Consider the following 17,577-nt stretch of genomic DNA (forward strand, 5'->3'; position numbering starts at 1 on the left):
ACAAAAGTCAAATACACTGAATGTGATTAGCCGTGAAGTTAAACCTTTAAACTGAAATGCCAAACGAAGATGCCTGCTCTTATTGGGAATCAGACATATGCCTTAGATTTGCTGGCGCGAGTATGATGAGTTTATGCTTTAAATATAGCAAAGAATATTTGAGATGTGTGCTTGAGATTAAATATCAATGTGTAAAAACAAGCAAATTATAAACAGGGTCATATAAAACTATCATCTATAAGCTATATTTTATGTGCAGTGTAAAAGCAGGTGGAGTTTGTACACATGGACACCATTACAAAGAGATGAAAAGACTGCCAAAATAAAAATAGTATTGTTATTTTTTTCTGAAAGCACAGTAGTTTTTCAGGTCACATCTCCAATATAAGCAATAGACACTTTAAAAACATGAGCAAGAAATGTAGCTTTTTGACTTCAAACTTATAACTGTAGCTCAAACAAGCTTAACGACTGGATGTATTTACACCATGAAAAATCTGTTTCACTTTAGACTAAAACAATTACATGGTAAATACCAAGTCCAAGATACTGACACAACTCACAATGGATGACCCAACTGTCACAATTTCACCTCAAACCTGTGGAGACACAACACACTATTTACAGTTAAACATCTCTTTTAAATAAAAGTACAGTGTTGTAATCCAAAAGAACAAAACATAAACATTTCGTACAGAAAAAAAGACAAGATTGTGTCCAGAATAGTGTTGTATTAAATACATAAATTCACATTTTTAGGAAACGTGAGCATTCCTATACTGTAAATGTGAGCTTTAAACTACAAGGTATTCAATTTTTGTTTAGCAGTAACTGATGCATTTATAAAGAACCTTTTCATTGTAGTTGCACATGTGCATTTGATATCTGTGTGAGTTGTTACTGCTTTCTTGTGACAGGCAATGCAAACTCTGTGACAGCTGTCATCACATGCACCCCAGACATGACTGATTTGAGCCAAGAGGGTCTTGTTATCCCCACAGTTGTCCAGTCTGCACACGCTTAAGTATACTGAACATGGGAGTGCTGTTCTGCATTTAGTTTCAGAAAACACCAAAGTATATCTGAGGACATAATTTCTTCAGGCAGAGCAAGATGGGTTGCTTTGATTTAAAAATAATAATAAAAATAAACAATTTTTTTTTCAAACCTACAGCATATGTACGGTATATGTTTGTTTGTCTGCATGTATGTATCACTTGCAGTTCAAAATTTTGTGTGTGTGTGTATATATATATATACACAGTGGAAACCTATATATAAATATATATCTAAATTGAGGTAAAGATATAAATGTTTTATTCAGAAAACAATTTATTTTGATCAGTAGATCTAAAGTTCTAAATTTTCGTTTCTTATTTTCAGCCTAAATCAGTCAGTCCCAGAAGTAATTTGTGGTCAAATAGAGGCAAGTGAAGAAAAGTGGATTATTGATCACTAGTTGAAAACGTGAAGTGAATGTGGTGCATTCGTGAGAGGTGGATTTCGGTTGCCAAGAGGAAATGCACTTACTGGCAAAGTAGCACTCCAGAACTCTAAAAAGATGACCTTGAAATCAGACTTGATAAATGCAATCTGCACTCTGAAACACGGGAGCTTATTTAATATATAGTTTTTCTGTTGTTTTTGTTTAGAGAATACATTTTTGTGCATATCTATGCACAAGTTTATGAATTTGCTTTTAAGCAGTCCTAAAATTGTCCATGTTGTTCATCTGTTTCCTCCGCACCCCCTTTCACAACAAAGAAGAGGCAGAGAAGTGCAGCTGCAAAAACAATAACGCAGTCCGGAGTCTCGCAAGACTGATTAAAAGCTATTTTCAGATGCGAAATGACTGTCAGACAGATCTTTGTAACCTCCTTTGACATTTCACCACCATCAGGCACAGAAGAACTTTCCTTTGTTCAGAGATGGATGAGTGTAGCCTGTCCTCTGGAGGATACGTTTCCCACTGGCTTCAGAGAGACACTCGGCGACCCACAAATCAACACATCTTTTGGTTTTTTGCACAGTAACTTTTTTTTATTTGCGGCCACAATCCCAAGAAGGATGTGAGAGGAGCTTGACACTAGCAGCTTTAGAATGACATTTTAAAAAACGCATCCCATGTCTGTATTTTTTTTTTACGATTCAGCTCGCAGAAGCAGAGCTGCAGAGAATATAAACGAAAGCCTTGAGTAATATTTCAACAGAAACAGCTTCGCCAACACACAGGCTTTGAACGTTCTGGTGTCAACGCTTAAGTGCTGTCTGAGTTGGGGGAGTTTGCAAACGTTCAGTCAGTGTTGCTTCACTGTAGTCTCCAGTTTGATCGAATCACTCCTTTCCCAGGATTATCTTTTTTCTCCAAATGTTTACGCGTATGTCTCGCCCGTCTTGAGGGCCACTAGCTCGGAGTCTTCTGTTTGTTTACCGTTCAAGTGTTCACTGTTGCAGTCGTGATGGTACATGAAGGTGGGCACCTCAGTGATGGAGGTGGCGGTGTAGGAGGTGGATCTCGTGGAGCAGTGCTCGCGTCGACGCTGACCCCACTGGGCTTTATATTGCATCCACTGCCTTTTCAGAGTTCCCTGGACCTGCAGTCAAACATGTAACAATCTGTTAAAATGTAACTTTTAACTCATAACTTATTTAAAATCTTTAGAGTAAATTGTTCACGGTTTATAATAACATCTACCCATGCTATAATACATCATATAGAGATTGAGGTTGTATGATTGAGGTTAAATATTTTTGAAAATGCTCTTATGCTCACCAAGGCAAGGCTGCATTTATTCGATAAAAATACATTATAACGGGAATATTGTTAAAGATTGTTAATATATTGTAAATTGTCACTTATTCCGATGGAATTTTAAGATGTTTTTTTGCAGTTATTACAGTCTTCAAGGTCAAATAAACCTTCAGAAATCAATCTAATATGCTGATTTGATGCTCAAGAACCATTTATTATTATTATTATCAATGTAATGCATGTACTGTAATAATGTAATAATAAATAAACCATAATAGATTTTTTAAAGGATTCTTTAATGAATAGAAAGTTCAAAAAAAGCATTTATTTGAAATGAAAAAATGTTATAATATGTTTTCTATACTGTCACTTTTGATCGATTTATTATGTCCTTATTTAAAAAAGAAAAAGAAAACGCCCCAGATTTTTCAGCATAATATGATTCCGACTGTCCTAGAGAATCTGCCAGTGGAATGAGTTTGGATGTGTAATGTAATTGGACACAGCTATAGTCATTTTTCCTTGTGCTGAGACGTCTCATCAGTCACAACATTCTTTGAGTCTTTGTAGTTTTATTATAACCTTCCTTGAGGGCCAACTTGATTTAAACAGTCTGTGATCATTTGCTACATTCAAAATCAGCTGCTATTGAATTTAGCATTTAACAAATTCAGGTAGCAGGTTGTTTATATTTGGTGTTTATCTGGAGTCCTAGAACTCAGGACGCTGAGAAAAGTGTGATTTGACATCAGTTTGTGCATCAGTTACTTTAATGAGAAAAGCTACTTGCACCTAAATGTATTTTGACTTTTAATTGAGTAACAATTGAGTGTAAATGCTGTTTTTGGTTTTAGCCTCTGTGGGCAGTATATTTAATGCATTTAGAGAATGTGGGAATTATATTACTCCATTATTATCATAACCGAATTTGATGTGCCAATTACCGCTCTGTGTATTTTTAACACCGAACAAAGAGGGATATTGGATCAGGCACAAATTTAGAGGAGACGGGAGCACAGTGAAAAGGACATTAGACTAGAACGAACCAGTCCGCTGAGGTAAACAAACATCACCACAAAGAAAAGATTATTCTGTGTCAGTGCGCCTTTCTTGTCCTGAAACAGGATCTGTGTTTAGGACACATCCAAATAGTTTGTAGACACGCTGATGTGAACTGGCTGCTCATGCATAGGCTAATAACTGACCCATTTTCCAGGCCCAGAAATAATTCAGTATGTTTAAAACATGACTTACACATAGGCGGATGAAAGGCGCTAATTCATTCCATTCAAGATTGTGCCAGGAACCTCATGCTGTGTATTCTAATGAAACGGTCTCATCATTGTTTTGGTTTTGTCATGCATAAGTGCTCTAAGTCTGTTTTCCTCAAGTCTGGTAAATGTATTTTGATGTGCTTGTTGGTATTTACTGCAGCTTAATAGTCTTTTCTTGCACCCCCTCGCTTCGAGAGAAACATTGAAAGTGCCTGGCTTTCAAATAGTTTGGAGAATGTGATAATACACGTCGTGAGAAACGTTTCCATCTTTTGCGACTATGACCAACCCTTGAGAAAACTTTATAAGTGCCAGTATAATGCCAGAGATAAAGTCTAAATCAGGTGACTCAAAAATGTTTAAGCTTAATTTTTTTTTATTTATATAAATTGAACAAAGAAAATTTTCATCCATTTGGATTACAGTTTAACTAATATATTCAATGTTACACATATTTGTAAGTGATACATGAATTAAACAAGTAAGATTTCTGCTCGGCTAAGATTTTGGCTAGCTTTGGAACAAGCAATATTCAATTAGTTAAAATTTATGAGATTGAAAGAAATTAGATTTATTGATGATAAATATAGAAACCTGATTATTGTTTATTTAAAACACATTGGGTTTATAAGGGCTATTACAGAAATATTACCTGAATTTTATGTGTTTTATATACAGTTATATATACAGTATGTGACCTGGATCTTAAGTCGCTGGGGTATAATTTTAACAATAGCCAAAAATACATTGTATGGGTCATAATAATTGATTTTTCTTTCATGCCAAAAATCATTAGGATATTAGGTAAAGATCATGTTGCTTTTCCTACCGAAAATATATCAAAACTTATTTTTTTGTTAAGTAATATGCATTACTAAGAATTATTTTAAGATTATTAGTTTAGACATATAGACTGTTACTCCCTACAGTTGTTATCAAAGCCACCAGTCATATCATGTGTCCCTCCTGACAGATCATGGAGGAAAGTGACATCAACCATGTCTGAATCAATGTGTCAGTTGCACAACATGGCCAGGTATTCAACCAGAAACTGTCAGAACGCCTGACTGACTTCCTGAATACCAGCCACCAACATTTTGGTGTTTTGACAAAACGTCAAGCTATCCTAAAGGTCACGTCCTTCATGCAGGGGGCGATTTCCCTTAAATGTAGCCTCCTTTATAAGGATGACAGGCATTATTTTGACATTAATATAATGTAGCAAGTAATTGTGACATTATTTAGTCACCCAAATGTCACATCAAATCTGAATGATGTATTCCAAGTCATGTGAAGGCATTTGATAGTTTTTATCAAAAAAGGATTGAAAACTATAGTTTTTCACTCATAATCTGAGATATCTCTAAAATGTCTTACTCCATTCCACATATTCAGTTTGGTGAATCATGTTTAGTTGCAATACATGTGAAAAGCAATTCCATTCGACATCACACTTTTGACAAGACACATCTTGTCGCACTGTTTTTTTAGTTTGAATAAAGTTTTAGTTTTAGTGAATAATCAGTCTTTTTAAATTGGGTTTTATGATGTTGCATGGAAAATATTAATATACAGGTCCTTCTCAAAAAATTAGCATATTGTGATAAAGTTCATTATTTTCCATAATGTAATGATAAAAATTAAACTTTCATATATTTTAGATTCATTGCACACCAACTGAAATATTTCAGGTCTTTTACTGTTTTAATACTGATGATTTTGGCATACAGCTCATGAAAACCCAAAATGCCTGTCTCAAAAAATTAGCATATTTCATCCGACCAATAAAAGAAAAGTGTTTTTAATACAAAAAAAGTCAACCTTCAAATAATTATGTTCAGTTATGCACTCAATACTTGGTCGGGAATCCTTTCGCAGAAATGACTGCTTCAATGCGGCGTGGCATGGAGGCAGTCAGCCTGTGGCACTGCTGAGGTGTTATGGAGGCCCAGGATGCTTCAATAGCAGCCTTAAGCTCATCCAGAGTGTTGGGTCTTGCGTCTCAACTTTCTCTTCACAATATCCCACAGATTCTCTATGGGGTTCAGGTCAGGAGAGTCGGCAGGCCAATTGAGCACAGTATTACCATGGTCAGTAAACCATTTACCAGTGGTTTTGGCACTGTGAGCAGGTGCCAGGTCGTGCTGAAAAATGAAATCTTCATCTCCATAAAGCTTTTCAGCAGATGGAAGCATAAAGTGCTCCAAAATCTCCTGATAGCTAGCTGCATTGACCCTGCCCTTGATAAAACACAGTGGACCAACACCAGCAGCTGACATGGCACCCCAGACCATCACTGACTGTGGGTACTTGACACTGGACTTCAGGTATTTTGCCATTTCCTTCTCCCCAGTCTTCCTCCAGACTCTGGCACCTTGATTTCCGAATGACATGCAAAATTTGCCCAAAAATCCCAGTGCTGCTTCTCTGTAGCCCAGGTCTGGCGCTTTTGCCGCTGTTTCTGGTTCAAAAGTGGCTTGACCTGGGGAATGCGGCACCTGTAGCCCATTTCCTGCACACGACAGGAAAAACGTTGGCTCTGGATGTTTCTACTCCAGACTCAGTCCACTGCTTCCGAAGGTCCCCCAAGGTCTGGAATCGGTCCTTCTCCACAGTCTTCCTCAGGGTCCGAACACCTCTTCTCGTTGTGCAGCGTTTTTTTGCCACACTTTTACCTTCCCACAGACTTCCCACTGAGGTGCCTTGATACAGCACTCTGGGAACAGCCTATTCATTCAGAAATGTATTTCTGTGTCTTACCCTCTCGCTTGAGGGGGTCAATGATGGCCTTCTGGACAGCAGTCAGGTCGGCAGTCTTACCAATGATTGCGGTTTTGAGTAATGAACCAGGCTGGGAGTTTTTAAAAGCCTCAGGAATCTTTTGCAGGCATTTAGAGTTAATTAGCTGATTCAGATGATTAGGTTAATAGCTTGTTTAGAGAATCTTTTCATGATATGCTAATTTTTTTAGATTTTTTGAGAAGAATTTTGGGTTTTCATGAGCTGTATGCCAAAATCATCAGTATTATAACAACAAAAGACCTGAAATATTTCAGTTGGTGTGCAATGAATGTAAAATATATGAAGGTTTAATTTTTATGAAATTTTTTTGAAAAAAATACAATTGAATTGTGAGATATAAAGTTGCGAGTACCCTGTTTTTATTATTATTGTTATTATTATTATTACTTTACAGAAACCATCTTCCTTAATAAATAATGCCACGATTTTAGTGAAATATGCCTTTATGTACTACAGTGATTTTGTTCAATCTGCTTACCTCTCCATTGAAAAAGCAGAATATGGTTGCCACTAGCAATCCCTTGCAAAATAGAAAATACAAAAGCGTTATCAATCATTTTGAGATGTCTTTGACAAGTAAAATGAGTTAACATTCAGTCTGATTTACCTGGTAATTCATTAATATGTGCATGATGTAATCGTATATCTCTCCTGCCAAGCGGTTCTCTGGCCGCCAAGGGAAGATGACAAACTGAATGCCCAATAAGGGCACCAGAATCAGGGTGGCCCTCACTGCCTTCATATACATGTTAGACTCAGCTCGATGCGTATCTCTCAGTTTGGTCACCAAGACCCGTACTATGTTCAGCAGAAAGAATAAATTGACCTACAACATAAAAAAGAAAAAGAAAACATAAAAATTAACTGTGATGTTCTCCAAATAGTCCTTAACTAACATGCTCTATTTAGATTTTAATTTCACACAGCATTGCCACCATTAAGCTTGATTAACTGTGAATGAACAAAGCCATTGACTCGATAATGCAATTTTAACAGAAAAGCGCTTTAATGAGATGTTAAACGCGATATTTGTCATTTTGGCACAAAGAACATGACATTTTCCTCAACATTAAGCATACTTAAGTTTTTTTTTCCATGATAGAAATGTATTATTCAGAAACCTCAATGTATTAGATACATATATTCAATAATATTAAAGGCGCTGACTCACTAATAAAGCTGCCATGATGGGGCCATGAACCACGTAGAGCAGATGTGTATCCACACTCATCCAGCAGCTAGTGGAAAATATAATAAATCCCATATTAGACCCACTGTCCACTAAACCTGGCCTGTCTTCTGTATTTACTGCTGAAAAGCAGTGAACATTACTCACTTGTCATCAAAGTATTTCTTTCTCGCCACAGCATGGATGGATGCAGGCACCAAGGGGAATCCTGTTGAAAGGAGAATTGAGACATTAGTCAAACACAAAATATTATATCTCTAATGTAAAATGAATGATAATGCTGTAACATTTATTAGATGGCGAGCCATGGCCACACAAAATGCAAACTTGATTTATTTGAAGTATTTAAAATCATTGAACAGTACAAGCTCATTATCTATAGGCTAAATTAAATTGTATTTTATGGACACTGGAAGGAATGATTATCAGTGAATAATGACTTACATTTTGGCCTATTTCTCACCCTAAGTTAAATAACTTCAGATAACTTCGAAAATAATGCATAGATGATATTAACTACTTTTATAAAACATCGAGCCTCACCCCACCCCATTCACTTCCTGTGGCTTGGACATTCTCAAAGCATTTGTCTTTTTTTCATGGGCAAATGTAAGTCATATGGGGTAAAACAACAAGAGAGTGAGTAAATAATGGCGTTTTTCCTTGTGAATATTGGACATTTTTTAAAACCTCAGAGCAGTGTGAAAAGCCACAAGGCATTTCAGCAGATTTTCATGCAGACGGTCAAGGGATCCTCTCCCATTGGGAATGAATGACAGATCCGACACAAGGTTATCACACAATCTTTAATAATACCCCACAATTCGGTTATTTTCTCTGACAAAACAAGACAGTTAGGGCTCGATCCTCAGTATAAGGAAAGCAAAAGGTCCAGATGGTGTCTCTCCAGCTTGTCTGTGCTGTTCAGCTGTCATCCATCTTCACAATGATCGTCAACAGATCACTGGAGCTGTGTGAAGTTCCCTCCTGCTTTAAATGCTCCACCATCATCCCTGTACCCAAGAAACCAAAAATCACAGGACTAAATGACTACAGACCTTTTGCTTTAATGTCTGTGGTCATGAAGTCATTTGAGAGACTGGTGTTGGCCTACTTGAAGGACATTACTGGACCCTTACCTCCTGAAATTTTCTTACCGAGCAAACAAGTCTGTGGATGATGCAGTCAACATGGGACTGCATTATATCATCCTGGATACCCTCCTGATTAAACTGACCTAGCTCTCTGTGCCCACACCTGCACCATCAGCACCGGAGCTCCCCAGGGCTGTGTTCTCTCCCCACTGCTCTTCTCCCTCTACACAAATGACCGCACCTCTACTGACACCTCTGTCAAACTTCTGAAGTTCACAGATGACACCACAGTCATCGCCTCATCCAGGATGGCAATGAGTCTGCTTTCAGACAAGAGGTTGAGCAGCTGACTGTCTGGTGCAACCTGGAGCTGAAACTGTGGAGTTGATTTTGAACTTTAACAGAGGACCTGGAGGCCCTGAAGTGGGACAATCACATTGACTCCATTGTGAAAAAGGCCCAGCAGAGGTTGTACTTCCTTCGTCAACTGAAAAAGTTCCACAGGCGCAGATGACAATTTTACTTTACTTTTATTGAGTCGGTTTTGTGCACTTTTATAACTGTCTTGTTTGGGTCAGACAGCAAATCAGAGATAAGAAGACTGCACCAGCTGTTAGGAGAGATGAAAGTATAATTGGTGTGCACCTGCCCAACCTTCAGGACTTGTACTCCAGAGTGAAGAAACGGTCAGGTAATCAACACAGAGCCTTTTCACTCCAGCCACAACCTGTTTACACTTCTCCTCTCAGGCAGATGTTACAGAGCTCTGGGCACTAGAATATAGGCATAAAAAATTTTTTCCCCCATGCCACCAAACAGCCAACGCAGAAATAACCACCTGTCTTCTGTAATTAATTTCTTAATAATGAATTATTGCCTCTCTCAAGTATTATGTAAATACATATATTTTTATTTATACAGCTGTATATACAGTAAATAATGAACAAATCTTCAAATAAATCTTCTGTTCCAGATGTATACCACATTATTATATTTTTTTTTCCCTTGGTCTTATTTAAATGTTCTCTCTGTTCTCATGTCGTACATGTACAATATATATGTTTGTATATATGTCATAATAACTGCCCCTGAGAACTGTAAAGTAAACCAGACTGAGGAATAAACCATGGACCCCAAACATCCACAAATGTCCAGCACATTGTGTCCTAACTGTGTATTAGCTGATTTGTCTGTCTTTAAACAAGCGTTTCTGTCGGTAACAGCATTTTCTGTTTATGTATCCAATAAATTATGGAGCAAAAGACGAATGAAACAGCTGCCTATGAAAACAGGCCACGAAACACTCCATGCTGAGCAAATAGGGAGGGGGTTCATATTTAGAATTTAGAGTTTGCTGACAGATGGGAAAGCAAAACTGGAAGCCGCGTTCAGATGGACAGAGGAGCAGAGCTGGCTGATACTCACCCCAGCCCAGAAGATAATACCAGTGCAGATGCTGCTCCTCGGCAAATACGGCCACCACAATCAGCGTGTGCAGGTAAATCCCCTCACAGAGCATCCAGAAATAGTTACAGCCCAGCATGTACATGTGGAAGAAGTGAAGCACCTTGCAGCCAATCTGCAGAAGGGGAAATATGAGAGAACAAAGAAGACAGGTGCTTTAAGTTTAACTGAAACAAGCAACTTAGGAGAAAACTAAATCTGACAGGACAGCCCAGCTGAAAAGACCAACTTAAGCCAGCGTGTATTAACATGGTCCAAGCTGATTTATGCTGGTTTGGATCTGGTCTTGCTAGTTAAGATATAATGAATTATTTGCAAATTATCTACTGCAGTTTTTCTCAATTTATTACATGTATTTTTAATTAATAGACATATCTTGAACTACAGACTGTGAGGATGCATTATTATTTTTAAAAGCTGAATGTACATTTCTAACATTACACTTTGTGTTCTCTTACCTTGGCATTACATTACATAAAACTAGTAAATTCTACTGTGTTATATTTGTTGTAGTTTCCGGTCACCACTAAATTTACTCAAATATGACAACTTCCACTTCAGAGAACCCCGGAAATGTGAAAAGGGTCCACGTGTGAAATGATTAGCATGGTATAGGCTGATTGGGACAACTGACAGTTTTGTAAATGCAGAAACAACAGCAGAAGTGTGATTTCACAAGCTAACACATCGAACAAACTGATCCAAATATTTCTGTGTTGAACAGAGTGTTTACTGGTGTTCACAAATACATGCAGAATATTTGTTTTTATCTCTTTAACATAGACATTACCTTACTTTGAATGCTTGAGTAGCCTGGCTCCTTTTTCAAGAACTTGTGCAGTTTTAACTAGAAAATGCTGGCAAATGTGTCTATTCTAAATCCGCTGAGCTCTGGATCACACCCCTTCCAAAAACACATCAGTCATCCAGATTAACTTTTTACCATATGTCCACAGCTCTCATCTGCCTGCTGCACCCACGCAACTGGCAGCAAGTCCTCACACATGTTACTCTCCACACACAACTTTCCTTTAGAAGTCAAAGCTTCTTTACTTCAATTTACATGTCTTGGATACTGGGGCACCGCTATGGTTTCTGATCCCCATGAACAGCGTATTGACTCGTCCCGGCCTATTTAATGGTGTTCTTGCCAGACTATGTCGGAAACAGAGGGTATAAGTCTAATCTAAAGTGGGTAACTCTGTCTGCATTCTGTATTGGCTTCTGCAGAGTTGGAAGGAAAACCAGAAGGAGCTTGTTCTCCAGGCTGAACAAGGATACCATAAATTAAACACTGAGAATGCACCCACCCGTGAAAGTATGCACATTTCAAGACTTCTGAATTATACTGGCCCCATAAAACAGACATCAGAAAGCCTAAGTAAGGATGGTACCTTGGCAGACACAGCAGCGTTTGGTTTTTAAACGAAGGAGGCCAGTGAATGTGATAATACATACTGTATCTTAGATATAACCCAATATTCTCAGGCATCTTTCTGCAACCCCAAAACTACACCTCCGGTGCACTCCTTTCAGAACTTTAGAATCTATTTATCCAGTCCTCCACACATAATGACATGCGATGTCAAACCCTGGACAGCAGGACACAAAAACACATTTTAGACTGTCTCACTTTTTAGCTCTGTTTTTATATCAGAAATAAGAATAGGCAATTCTCCTCAATCACATTAGATACAGTAGCTAAAAGTGAATGTTTTTCTTGAAACACGTCTCCTCCCCACACCTCTTAGATCACGCACTGCATTCCAGTGTGGCAGGTTTATGCTTTTCTCCAAAGAGAGCAAAACCTGAAAAGATCATATTCCGAGCACAGATCTTATACAATGAAAATACAATGAGAGTTAAACAGTTTTCTAGTGGACTCGATGTGTTTCATCTGAAGTGCAAAAAAGATATCTTATGAATATCTAGAATATCACTTAAATTTAAATACTGTTATTAATCAAACACTATGTTTAAAATGATGGGTAATGTGAAAATGTTTTATTTAATTATAAGTATTTAAAATTATTTAACAGAAAAAAAAGAAAAAAAATTCTCATTATTAAAATGATTATATATATACAGTATATATGAATATGTAAACTATCATTCAAAAGTTTGGGGTCATTAAGACTTTTTAATGTTTAACGCTCAGCATGGCTGCATTTATTTGATCAAAAATACAGTAAAACAGTATTGTTTTACTGTATATATGAAATATATACTGTATATATTTTACTTGTATATATGAAATCTTATTTTTATTTAAAATAACTGTTTACTATATTAAAATATTTAAAAATGTTATTTTTTACTGTAATGGCAATGCTGCATTTTCAGCATCATTACTCCAGTCTTCAGTGTCACATGATCTTTCAGAAATCATTCTAATATGCTGATGTTATGCTCAAGAAACATTGCGAGAAACATTCACGAGGAAAACAGGTGAGCGAAGATTGTTATATATTTCTTCAGAATTTCTCTGATGAGTAGAAAGTTCAAAAGAAAACTTTTCTAACAAATGTCTTTACTGTCACTTTTGATCAAGTTAATGCATCCTTTCTAAATATAAAAATATTAATTTCTTATTTCAAAACCAAAATAAATAAATAATATTACTGACCCTGAACTTTTAAACAGCCTTTAAATAGTGAAATATGTGCTTTGCACTTTGAAGGTCTAAATGAAATTGTAACAAGGAAGAATATATTTGATTTGATCTGATGCAGTAAAATTACTCTTCTCTAATATTTGGATCAGACTCTTTTTCCTCACTTTTCTTAAACAACAAGCAGTACTGACAGTAATGATAATAATGTGAGTATTGTGGAGGTGAGGGTGCGCACCGGATTCCTCTGCACCACTTTGGGGTTGTTGACCACAGTTATGAGGTTGACGATGGTGAAAGCTGAGTTGAGCACATACGAGCAGAATAAGTTCTTGTGTAGAGTGATTCTCTGACAGCTCAGGCTCCTGAATGATAGATAAAGAAACATTAGTCACTGATCATTCATGACAGAAGCAGTTTTTGAAGAATAATTCAGTTTGGCAGGTCATTTCAGGATGGAAATAAACAGTTTTTTGGATAGTTTAGATACATAATCATTCATAAATTAGTCTGCTTCTGATGGATTACATTTTTCACAAGCCTTGAGCACTGAACTTTTCAGCATTTTTAAGATTTGCCAGGTTTAATACAGATTTTGTCTGTGCTTCCAATCTTAAAGCCCTCTTTGCAAAGCCTGAATTAGATTGTCTGATTCATAAAACTAGGCAAACATGCAGTGCAAACAGTTACAATTAGTCTGACATGACCAGGAAAATCAATCAAATAAATGTCAGCTGCTTGTTTCTAACAATGGTATCATTCTGTCAGATACGCTACACAGCCAGAAACAGCACGATGTTTGACTTTTTACACTTTTTATTTTTGGTGTTTAGGAATAATCTATGCAATTTCCTCCTTATGACCTCATCATGAATTGGCAGGCATTCCTGATGTGCGAAAGCGTGTGGTCATACGCTAATATCAGGATTTCAGATGAGACACTTTTTAGCCCAGTTTCAGTAAATGGATCTTTCTGGACTTCTGAGTTCTGAATGGTACAGAGTGTTTGCATAGAACAATGAAGTCAAAAGATCAGGGGATACTTGATTCATCATGATATGACCCATTTAATGACACAAACAGAGCAAAAATGATACGTCACCTGAGGCCTGAACATCCTGGCTTCATTTCAAATAATGTGATTGTCAGATGCTTGCCTGTTTTTACTATGCATTGCTTAGTGGTTGAAAATAAAAACTCAATGTGTTTGCAAGGAATATTAAAGCTGAATTTATGAAGCTCTATAAGATTAAGGAAAAGTCATCAACTGGAAAAGCATTTACAACATATAAAGATACATTTTGTTTGTTACACCAACAACAAAGCAATTTCTTTCTAATAAATGCTGTTTTGTTGTTGGTCACGAGTTGTTAAGGCAAATTTGGGATGTAAAACAAGCTCACATCTGCATCAGATATCTCTGTCAACATACACAACGTTTGTTCGACAACAAGTTTGTCTATACTTTGCTGTCTAAAAATAATGATAAAATATCCTACAAATGGCATCACCATCACCGAATTAAGAAAGTCATGCTACTCACATGAATTCATTCAATTGAACCTTATTAATTTGAGTGCAAAGCTGCTCCTGGAGCTCTACAAGGATGGGAATGAAAGCTGGCCTCATTTTCCAAACTATTTCCCATATTCCTAACCAAAAAATGTCTGGCATTATTCAGCGGCATAAATTAAAGCTTTGTGCAGCTGTATGCTGACACGTACCTCTCCTAGCACCACATCTGGACCCAGTAAGACAACATTAAGACTTTGACATCTCATAAGATCGGCCTGTTAATGTCACCATCACAGTTGCTAGTTGCAAGTTGCTATGTTACACTTCCACATATTGTACTAAAGCAGATAAACACAATTTGTATTGAATGTGATGCACTCTTTAAGACACAATAAAAAGATTTTTCTGCGAATAGTGTCTCGTTAATCCTTCAAGAAATGTATCAGACCCCCTTAAATAAAAATAGAAAAAAATAACATGCATACAAAATGTTTAAATATTGCTTTCTCTCTTTTTTTTCCAGAAATGATATTATCTTTGATTTACATTTTCAGAGAGATTAAACATTGTATGCCATAATCAATATTGCTCAGTTAATTAAATTCACTAAAAAAAAAATGTTTCATTCATCCTTCGTGCAAGTTCTTTATGTTTCATTAGCTAAAAAAATATAGATGTGAATCATTACCCTACATTTTATAATTGGATGAATGAAACTTTTTTTCAGTGTTACTTACAAATATTAAATTAAATTAGTGTTCTATGTGTGTGTTTTTTTTTAAGTACAACAACACAACATGTATTTACATTGCACTAATATTGAAATAAGGTCTTAACATAAATTTGCTTTAAATACTCCGGATAATAATCTCAAAATCTTTCTACTATAGCTTAGTGTCCTGAAAAAAGTCAACTACAAGATTGTAAGTTTACACGCTGGAAACAACTGTCATTCTATGTGACATATAACCCAAAGTTTATGTGCCGTCTAATGTACAGTATATAAGACTCTTTGGCTCCTACATTTAATTACCCATGAAATTAAGTTTACCCTAGGGGATACAGACATACGGAAACCAAGTCAGCATGAAATGACACATAAAACCTGACAAATAATACTTGTCATTTGGCTCAGTCAGTGCTTAGTGCAGCCCTGCCAGAAAAATGGACACCAAGGATTTACACTCAATAAAATACACAATGATGAGAAACTAGCATTTTTGCGATGCCAGAGCTAAAGGACCTTTCTCTTTCAGTCTGTATGTAATTCAAAAAGTTGGGTCCTATTAAAAGTTCATTTGTTAATGACAGAAGCATCTTTAAATCATTAAACGTCCATAAAAACATGCACAGTCTTTGAAGTGGATTACCTACAATGAAATGCATGTTCTGTAAGGTTTTTATCTCAAGCACCAAATCAATAATCTTCAATTTATGACTGACAAAAATAAAAATATACTTATGTGAATGGAAAATTAGCATTTTCATCTACTGCTGTACCTTTACATAGACAGACAATAAGACTACAGATAGAACATATTAAAGTTTGAGGGGAAAATCTAAAACTATCTTGATATTTTATCTTTATTTTGATATTTTATTTTATCAACCAACTTTATGAGATGTATGTTTTTAAATAGTACTGAGAGCGTTCTAGAGGTCTTCACAGTGCACCCGAGACCCGTCGACCCCGGACCTGACCCGGGACCCGTACGGGTTCGGGTCTATATTTTAAATCATCAGCCGGGTCCGGGGTCGGGTCCGAATCTATTACCTCGGGTCCCGGGTCTGTTTAACACATTGTGTGTAATACCCGTGCGATCGGAGTCATCGGACTCGGAGAACATTCGGCCGTGATCAAAGACTGCTTGTGTTTTTTGTAACTTGCAACTTGTAAAATTAGGAAAAGAAAAGAGTGAGCCAAAAAAAAGTTATCTCTCTCTCTCTCGCTCGCAGACTCAAGAGTTAATACAAGTGCACACACGGTAATGCTTGCAGACTTGACACACTCATGTTTAATATATTTCAAATGAGCAACACAATCTGAGGTGAACTTTCACATGAATGTTTTCTATTACGCTCAAATTGCGTTAAGGCATTTTAGGTTGATAAAGCTAGCACGCATGTGCAGTCATGTTTCTATGGCAAGCAGTGAGGGACACTTCGACCGCCAAACCGAGTTTTACATTTTCTCCCATTTTTATATTATTATAAATGAACCGTTTAATCTTAAAGTTTTAGTGGTTCAGATTCAGACTCGATGCTGAGCAGAGAGCACAGACAGAGATCAGATGATAGTAAATAAATAATGTCAGCGGCCATGGCATTGCACGAGCGATCGTAATTATAGTTCAAAAGGCAAACAGTGTAAGTTATTATGCGAATTAACTCGAGTCAGAATGTACATGTGCACAGTAGCATTTGTCATCCGTCACCGTGACATCAAGTGGACTTTTGAAGCTGAAATAATGAGTGGATTCAGCTTGGACTTGGAATAACGAGAGGAATAACATGAATAACTTTCTTGTCAGAGGATTGTAATGCATCACAGGCAGTCAGGTACAAGGAAGAGAGACCACGGCTCTTTAAATTAGGTAAGACAAAAAGCTGTTTTCTTCGCAACAGGTTTATTGACTTGTAATAGCAATTTAAGGTGGAATATGTCAACGTCGGGTCCAGTCGGGTCTGTGTCTTCCCGGCGGGTTCGGGTCCAGATTTCAAATAATATACGGGTCCGGGTAGGCATTTCTCGGATCTACACGGGTCCGGGTCCAGCTTTTGAAATAATAGACGGGTCCGGGTCGGTTCGGTGTTGTACATTACGGGTCTCTGTCGGGTTCGGGCAAGAATTTTTGGACCCGTGAAGACCTCTAAAG

The 17,577-nt window shown here is 37.0% G+C and overlaps 1 protein-coding gene across 3 annotated transcripts in view; it reads right to left on the reverse strand.

Moving 5' to 3' along the window:
• Positions 1–329: 329 nt before the first annotated feature.
• Positions 330–17,577, reverse strand: part of LOC113062047 (calcitonin gene-related peptide type 1 receptor-like) — a 56,251-nt gene continuing 39,003 nt past the window's right edge. For all 3 annotated transcript variants that reach the window (XM_026231559.1, XM_026231560.1, XM_026231561.1), the window contains 7 exons: positions 13,425–13,551; positions 10,537–10,690; positions 8,165–8,225; positions 8,000–8,066; positions 7,436–7,654; positions 7,307–7,348; positions 330–2,594 (listed from right to left, as the gene is read on the reverse strand). In XM_026231559.1, the coding sequence (XP_026087344.1) occupies positions 2,373–2,594; positions 7,307–7,348; positions 7,436–7,654; positions 8,000–8,066; positions 8,165–8,225; positions 10,537–10,690; positions 13,425–13,551 (892 nt within the window). In that variant the 3' untranslated portion in view covers positions 330–2,372. The remainder of the gene's footprint in view (positions 2,595–7,306; positions 7,349–7,435; positions 7,655–7,999; positions 8,067–8,164; positions 8,226–10,536; positions 10,691–13,424; positions 13,552–17,577) is intronic.

This window comes from Carassius auratus, chromosome 44 (genome assembly GCF_003368295.1).
Source record: "Carassius auratus strain Wakin chromosome 44, ASM336829v1, whole genome shotgun sequence".
Taxonomy (NCBI): Eukaryota; Metazoa; Chordata; class Actinopteri; order Cypriniformes; family Cyprinidae; genus Carassius; species Carassius auratus.